Below are 8,060 nucleotides of genomic sequence, written 5' to 3'. Positions count from 1 at the left end.
TCTCCCTCCCTCCCTCTCTCTCTTGCTCTCTTCTTCTCTCTCCTTCTCTCTTCCTCTCTCCCTCTCTCTCTCTCGCTCTCTCTCTCTCTCCCTCCCTCTCTCCCTCGATTTCCTGTTTTCTCAGGTTGGTCCACTTTCCTTCGCGTTCCTGGTTTTCCGCGAGCGGCGAGCGGCCTCGTCCAAGGATCGCAGAGCGGCCGCCGTCATTACACCCCGACGTCCGTGCGTCACGGTTTTCGCGGCCCGTGGGATGGGGTTTGCTTCCCGAAGCTCCGTTTTTAACGGCCACATCGCCATGGTGACCCAGCAGGGTAGGAGGGGGCGGGCAGAGGGGGTCACATGGCCGCAGAGATAAGAAACCAAAATGCTCCACAGCTTTTTTTAAAAGACTCCCCCCCCCCCCCCCCCCCCCCTTGCGGAAGCAGCGCTGTGTAGTGTCGAGTTGAGCCCGGGCAATGTGATCAGCTGTGTGATAGGAAGATAGGAAGACTGGTCACATGGTCTCCTTTGATGACTGTGCAAGGGCAGCTGATTGGCTGGTTCGCCGGGGCTAGGCCCCACACCCTTATAAGAGACACGTATCCCGACACGCTCTGATAAAGGCGCATGGTTAAAATGGATTATGGATTAGAAACGCAGGCTTACGGCCTCTGAGGACTGGGGACAGGCTGGAGAGTGGTGTACGCTCAGTTTACAATCAGGTGCTACTGAAGTATAAGAGCACACTGTGAGGTCCTAACAGTATCTGCCTGACCCACTGTGTATGTGTGTGTGTAGGTGTGTGTGTGTGTGTGAGTGCAAGGGTGTGCTTGTGTGTGTGAATGTATGTGCGTGTTTGTGTGTGCATGTGTGTCCGTACGTGTGTGTGTGTGTGCTGCATGCACGTGTGCGTGTGTGTGTGTGTGCTGCAGGTACATGTGCGTGTGTGTGACTGTGTGCATGTGTATATTTGCAAGTGTACAAGCTTGCATCTGCACAGGTGTGAAGGCATATTTCCTTGTACCCAGTCTCAGTCACATGTACAGTACCTGCCGATAACTGTGTGTGGGTGAGTGTGAAAGAGAGAGTGCCTCTACAGCACATTCCTACGGATAGAGTACGCTTGAGTGTCCGTGTGTGAGTAGCCTAGTTTCTACCCCCTCTGGAAGTGTGTGTGTGTGTGTGTGTGTGTGCGCGCATGGTGTCTATTGCACGTTCCTGATGGCAGTTATGAAACTGCATGCCTGATTCCGTCCACAATAGCAGCGCTTCCTGCACACTCACTGTTCCAGCGTCCACCCCTTTGCAGGCCAAGAATCCCAAACAATGCGCCGCAGAAAGCCTCACAACATCCCAGACGAAACCCAGTCCCAGCACACGCAGGGGAAACGACGGCAACAGCACACTTTTCCCGAGCACGAACACAGCCAACCCCCACGACGCCGCTGCCAACTGCCAGTTCGAATACTGGGAAGGATGACTGCGTAATTATTGTCGGGATTAATTAATCCACTTGTTCCCTTATGACACCACGGAATGTGACACTTTTCAGCATCTTTGTATAGTATGTAGCATGGAAACATTAGCAAAGGAAACACATTAAGATTATCCCGTATCATCTGAGGCCGACTCAATCTGCTTCTATGAATATTTATTTTAAATGTATGACAGACAAAAACCTACCTTCAACTGAAAAGGGTGTATTTCATTGAGAGAATGTCTTCTCAGCTTTTTCGTTAAGGTCTTCATCATCCTTGTATTTCTGATAAGTATGGCTTCTGCTATAAAACTTTTTTGCTGTTTTACTGAAGTACTGTAAGTTGGCTATACATGACTATCGACGTGCAGTATGTTCACCAAACTTAGCAAACAGTTTTGCGCACTTATCAAAAGGCACACTTGCACTCAAGTACAAACAGACACACATGCATACACACACATACACACAAAAGAGCGTACACTCAGAAACTACAGCTGAAGAAACAAAAGTCTTCGGTCGCTAAACTGCCATAACATCTCGCTTCCGGCAGGTCACTTCGCTACTTACTGTATATATAATTTCATGCCTAAATAAAATTAACAGTCGATTAAAAATAACACACAATTATCATCGTTATCGTGTGAGGTCGACTTAGCCTGTTTTCTGCAAAGATCGGTTTTGAAACTTCGGATTACTGAATTGTTTCGTCCTACTCTATCGTTCCATCCAAGTCGTCCAAATTGTTTGGAAAAAAATGTAGATTGTATTGTTTAAAATCGGAATCAAATCGTTCGCATACAGACACGCACACAGCACACACTCACACACACACTCACACAGTCGTATGCACACGCTTACATGAGAAATATACATACTATTTCTCACGCTCAGGGATCCAGCGTTTCCATTGGCTACTCTACCGGGTGATGTAATTTTTTTTACTCAATAGGGAGGGAGCGATGGTTATTTCTTAAAGGTGTATTTCTCAGAGCTGCTAGGCTAGTTAGCATCTATCTTTAATTTTATCAGTGTACGGATTACAGTTAAGTCAACGTAACACAGTGAGTATTATTTCATGAGAAGTCATTATGTGATCATATGACACAATATGAATGTTGCATGGAAAGGTGTACGTTTTTAACGTGTCAATGAAATGTCAAAATTAATGTTGATTCTTGAATGAAATTACAATACTCGAAATGGCATAATGATGGGTAAATTTGAATGTGACACATATACTTATGCAATTCTGTGTTTTAATATGTATTGCAACTTTCCCTGAAATGCTCTAACGCCCGCACAATTTCATTTGCAGCATTAATCTTGTTTACATGAATACGCAAAATTCTCTCTTGGCAGAATTCTCCTGTACACTGAGTCACTGTGCCCTGTCTCATTGACCAGAACACGTATTTTATTGATAATTGTGTGTGTGTGTGTGTGTGTGTGTGTGTGCGTGCGTGCGGGCGTGCGTGCGTGTGTACACGTGTGTGCATGAGCGCATGCACACGTATGCCTATGTGTGCGCATATGTTAAAGCATGTGCGGTGTCATAAACATGATGAACTGTTAATAGGAATGTCTTATTTCATTCAACCGGGCACGTAAATCCTCGTTCGAAAGCGTTTCAGCGTTGCAGGTTTAATGATTGATCAGACAGAGAGGATGCAAAGCCACCAGAGTTCAGTAGCTCGGCGCTCAGTGGAACATTGCACCTGGGCAGTTAGGATCATGTGACTGCGGCTGGAGAACATCACAGCCATCTCCTACCTGTCCTGGCCTACCTGGGCACACCCTGCCCACCAGAACAGCCTTTATCTCATGCAGCTCTTAGCTGTGTCTCCGGGACGTTCCGGGTGTGCTACGGCACTTTGTCTTTCATAATGCAGCTTACGAAAAGAGTTTTGCAATGACAATGCCCCCTTTAAGGAGAGCTGGAGGGGTAAACCTAGTTCCTTCCAGAATATAGTATTCTCCTTTAGAGCAGTCTTTCAGCCTTTCTAATTATGTTTTTTAAATATATATATACAGGTTTACAAGTTTAATAAGGGCTTGTGTTTGCCTGTATAAAAGAGCTGTCTAAACAGCAAGGGGATTTATGATTTCCAATTCAGGAGAGGGAGGCATTCAAAGTCTGCCCCCCCCCCCAAACCAGCATATTTACTCTAACAAAATAAACAGGAAATATGCTGTTTCTGTGGGACAAAGGCATTTGTTTTGGATGCTTGCAAACAAGTTCAGTGATACAAGCAATGTTTTTCCCTGCAAATGTCAGATATAGCTGTACCTGAACAAGACCGTTTGTTCAGCTAAGCATTATTTGTAACATTGTACTTGTACAGGAGTGTATAGGTGTCTCTTCCTACACCTGTGGAATTTTCTGGATGTAGGTGCCTTTCTTTTTTTTTTTTAAACTTATGATACATCAGTACCCCAGGGTCACAATCAGGCACCCCCCCCCCCCCCCCCGGTTTGTATGACCACGCCCCGTGGGTTCATTCAGTCTGAATCCTTGGCGACCGATGTGGGGGGGGCTCAGTTTGGGAAAAAAACCGCATGGTTTACCTCGTCTTTTTGACCGGGGCAACCCCGATGGACAGGACCGGGCCCTCAGACGGAGAAAGCTTGTCAGGGTTAATCGGCATGAGCAGAATGATCCTATTACAGTGACGTCAGCCCCCCCCCCCCCCCCCCCCCCCCCTCTGGGATATGGAAATGGCCGGTCCCCCCCCCCCCCCCCCCATACCAGGGGAATGGGCTGCTCCAGTGCCAGTGGAACATTCTAAGAATTTTTCCACAAAAGCAAGAGTGTTGGACGCCAAAGGCTGGAGGAGGGCGTTGTTTTTTTTTTGGTTTTTGTTAGGGTGCTGCCAGGAGCACTTTTAAAAAATGGAGGCCCGCCGTGTTTATCTGCAAAGGGAAGCTGCCCGTTGCTGCCTCCCCGTCTGATTGGGATATCCAGTTAGCGGTGATGTCACCAGATTGCTCGCTCGCTCGCTCGCCGATCCTCCGGGCCTCTCGCGCACGTCGCTACGGCTACGCCGCGTGTCGGCTCAGGGCCCTGGGGCCGGGACCGCAGGAAGTGATGCGGGAGGCCTGTCCGTGTTTTCATCGTAATAAAAAAAAAAACGCTTTCTGTTTTCTTAATTGGACCAGCCTGACTCACTGCGTGTGTGTGTGTGTGTGTGTATGCGTGTGTGTGTGTGCATCGATGTGTATTTATGTGTGTGCGTGCATGTGTGTATTTGTAAACATTATTCAGCTCACACTGTTGCAAATAGAATCATCAAGTACATCAGTTTTCACCTCAAAAGACACCCTCCCAGTTTGAAGGAAATGCTGCAATGAGGTGACAATGACCAGTTAACACCCCCTCAGTGCTTGTCCAATCAGGTAATGATTGACATCGACTTCATTTTCTAATGTCTAATGAGCGCACCAGGCCCGGAAAATGTCCTCCACACCATCACTGAACCACAAGACGCTGCTGGAACACAGAACACTGATATATATATACACACAGAGAAGCCCATATTTGGACATGGCCCTTTAAAGCCTTAATAAAATATGGGATCCAGTCCTGGATTAGGGACGGTCAGATGTGTCAAAGACCTGTTGCAATCAGAGACTGCCGAAATTCCTCCCCCTTTGGATGCACCCTTGCTGACTCATGGTGAACCCTCGTTGGTTCGTCGCTTTGATGCAGGCAGTCGGGTTAAGCAGAGACACTTACAGGCACTGCGGACCCACGTGTGACGTCCTGAGTGTTTGCAGGAACCTTACAAAACAGGGAACGCGTCACGCCAGTGGAAAACCAAGCAATAAAAATAATTCCCAGCAGGAATGACTCTCCAAATCCCATCTGGCCATGTAACCCCATGATGCTTTCCCCCATCACTCCTCTCTCTCGCTGGCTCGCTCATAAGGGATATCCGAGGCATTGTTCTTGGAATGTTTTAATCCACCAGCAGCAGACCGAACTTCCTGGCCACGTGTGCTCGACCTCAAATGATTTTTTAGAAATTGCCTACGTCCCCTGACTTTGAAACTGAACTCACGAATACACTGTGCAAGACTTGCAATTAAACTTAAACCCTAATACATGAATGCAAATGTTTACCACATTTATATTTTACACATTTCACATGTTAATATCCCAATTAGATTTCTTCTGTAATGACCTTGTTATTATAGAATTACTGTTAGCTTTCAGCGTGGCCTTGTATTCCATGTACTTATTATTTCCATTTTTATATTCCCTTTTTTTTTTTTTTAAATACAGAATTACCATTGAAGACCTGCCAGGATGATGTGACTGGCAGTGACTTACACTGTTTGATAGACTGATTGATTGATTGATTGATTGATTGATTAGCCGATTGAAAAATACGTTTTAAAACAGACGTATAGATTTTAATCATCGTCACTATCATCAGTGTGACCAGGACAAAAGGAGGCAAAACAGAATCACATGGGTCATGTTTATCCTCATAGGGTGAACATGACTCAGTTTCTATTCAAGCTAAACATTGATCTCATTAGCTGGACCGGCAGAGAGCATCCAGTATTTAAAATCGGGGTTACCGTGTGATGCAGCCAACAGTACAAGCCTACTGTGAGGTTTTTTTGTTGTTGTTTGTTTTAAGTCAAACCACAGCTTTGATAATATCACCCATATCCTTGGACTACGTCCTTCAGATTAAATTCAATTCAATTCAAGTCGATTTGCATCGTGCTTTTCACAAAGGGCATCGTCACAAAGCAGCTTTACAGAGATCCAGGGTCTGAACCGTCTCCAAGAGGACGTCAAGGGTGACCGTGGATACAAAAAAAAACTCCCAGGCTGGTAATGGCAAGAATGAGAATCCTTCAGCAGAAGCAGACTCGTGTCCTTGCCTTGGGCTGTTGGCTTCTGGGAAACGTGTCCATTTGGGAATGATCAGTCCTGGCCGCTGACCTGCTGGTTCGACCCTGTAGTCACGGCTTTGGCTTGCAGCGCTGTGGGTCCACCAGGACCTCAAAGACCAGCTGTGTTCCGTTCTCCCTGTTTGCGAATTAGAACACACCGCAATGTTTCCGAGCGATTTAATGTCATTTCACGATGTTCTCTTTCGCTTTTTTTTTTTTTTTTTTTTGAGATAAGAAGGCTCTGAGTTTGATTTTTTATCAGACCATCTTGTGTTTGGCAGCTTTGATGCAGGTTTTCTTTTTCGGGGCCTTGAACGTTTGCGCATTCTTCAGATACCACTGTAGACATTTAACGGAGTGTCCACTAGGGGGCACCGCTTCACCGCTTTAGTTTAATTGAACGTCAGTCGTCAGGGCTGAAATGAAAGAGAAAATAAGTTATTGTGCATATCTACAAGGAATGACACAGATTCATTTTAAAGTCATAGTTGCATTTTTTTCAATGTGTGTCCACTGTAGTCGGAATAACTGGAATAAGCATTTATTTGCCGCCTTGTATGATGCGTTTAATTTGTATCTGGTTTAATTGCACGATTAAGTTAAGTGAAAGTTTGCAAAAGAGGCATTACAGATACACGAACAATATGCCAAAGTGTGATCTCCGCTGACATTGGCTGCGTCGTTGCTGAAAAATGTGGAAGTTTCGTGTTACTTGATCATTTTCTAGAATTATTTCCCTATATTTCCGCTCGCATTAAGTCGCTGTTTCAGTCCAAAGACCTTTGTCATAGCGCAAACAATGCGGGGGTCCATCCCTCAGAAGTGTGTGGGCGGGGCTCCCGTCACCTCATACTTATTTATTCTGCCGCTTATTAGCAGGTGCTCCACGGACTCAGGTCTCTTAAGTGATCCCTGCAAACGGCCTGCCCTCGTTAATGGTTTGGCGCTTCCTGTATCATGGTAACGGGGTTATTCTTGGCTGTGTGCGCGCGCGCCATAAAACATAATGACGCCCTGCACCCTAGCAATGCCCACGCCTTAAACTGATAACTTTGTTTAAATTAGACCGGGCTGAACGGCGTGGTTTTACTTTCTACCAAAGCAGCAGTACTGCATAGCTGTAGTATTACTGCTATAAGTGATATTATATGCCTTAATTGTAATTGTTTCCACTATTATGTATTTAATGTCTCAGACGCTGGTTTCAAGGTGATAACACAGGTTACACTTGCACAAAAAGCGCTAAAAAAAGAAACCCCACAGTAGCAAGCAGCGACTTCGTTCCCTAAATTTTGTGCCAGGATTTGGGGCTGCGTGTGGTGCACTTAACAAATAAAGCGTGGGCAAAAAAAAAACAAAAACGAGAAAAACCTGCGGAACACGGGACAGGGTTTTTGGCATCATTTTTCTTTCTGTGGAGAGACTTAAGACACAAGGAGGCCTTTTGATTTTGACAAGCTGTCAGGCTAATCGGGTTATGGGTCTGTAATCAGATTCTGTTAGTTCACCTGTCTGCAGCCTCTTTCACTAGGTGCTACTCACCACGGCAGAAATATTCAGTGACTGTATGTAAAGACCCCTTTCGCCCTCTGCTGTCGATGTTATGTACTGCAGGCCATTAAGGATTGTGAGAATGGGAACCAATACCTATGTGAATAAAGGATTTACTGTATGTTGGGGAAATCATGACGGT

General features: G+C 45.7%; 1 protein-coding gene and 1 long non-coding RNA gene across 2 annotated transcripts in view; one reads left to right on the top strand and one right to left on the bottom strand.

Moving 5' to 3' along the window:
* The window catches only part of si:dkey-16j16.4, a 27,921-nt gene extending 25,585 nt beyond the window's left edge, over positions 1-2,336 (bottom strand). Inside the window, exon 1 of the mRNA XM_035404341.1 lies at positions 1,663-2,336. Within this exon, the coding sequence (XP_035260232.1) occupies positions 1,663-1,731 (69 nt within the window). The 5' untranslated portion in view covers positions 1,732-2,336. The remainder of the gene's footprint in view (positions 1-1,662) is intronic.
* Positions 2,337-2,351: 15 nt separating this feature from the next.
* LOC118220530 lies at positions 2,352-6,178 on the top strand. Its single transcript, XR_004763969.1, has 2 exons — positions 2,352-2,520; positions 5,742-6,178. It is a non-coding gene; the product is annotated as an uncharacterized LOC118220530 (long non-coding RNA).
* The last annotated feature ends 1,882 nt before the right edge of the window (positions 6,179-8,060 follow it).

The sequence above is a fragment of the Anguilla anguilla genome, chromosome 1 (assembly GCF_013347855.1).
Source record: "Anguilla anguilla isolate fAngAng1 chromosome 1, fAngAng1.pri, whole genome shotgun sequence".
Taxonomy (NCBI): Eukaryota; Metazoa; Chordata; class Actinopteri; order Anguilliformes; family Anguillidae; genus Anguilla; species Anguilla anguilla.
Note: the sequence above shows the minus strand (reverse complement) of the source record. Positions and strands in the feature narration are given on the sequence as shown.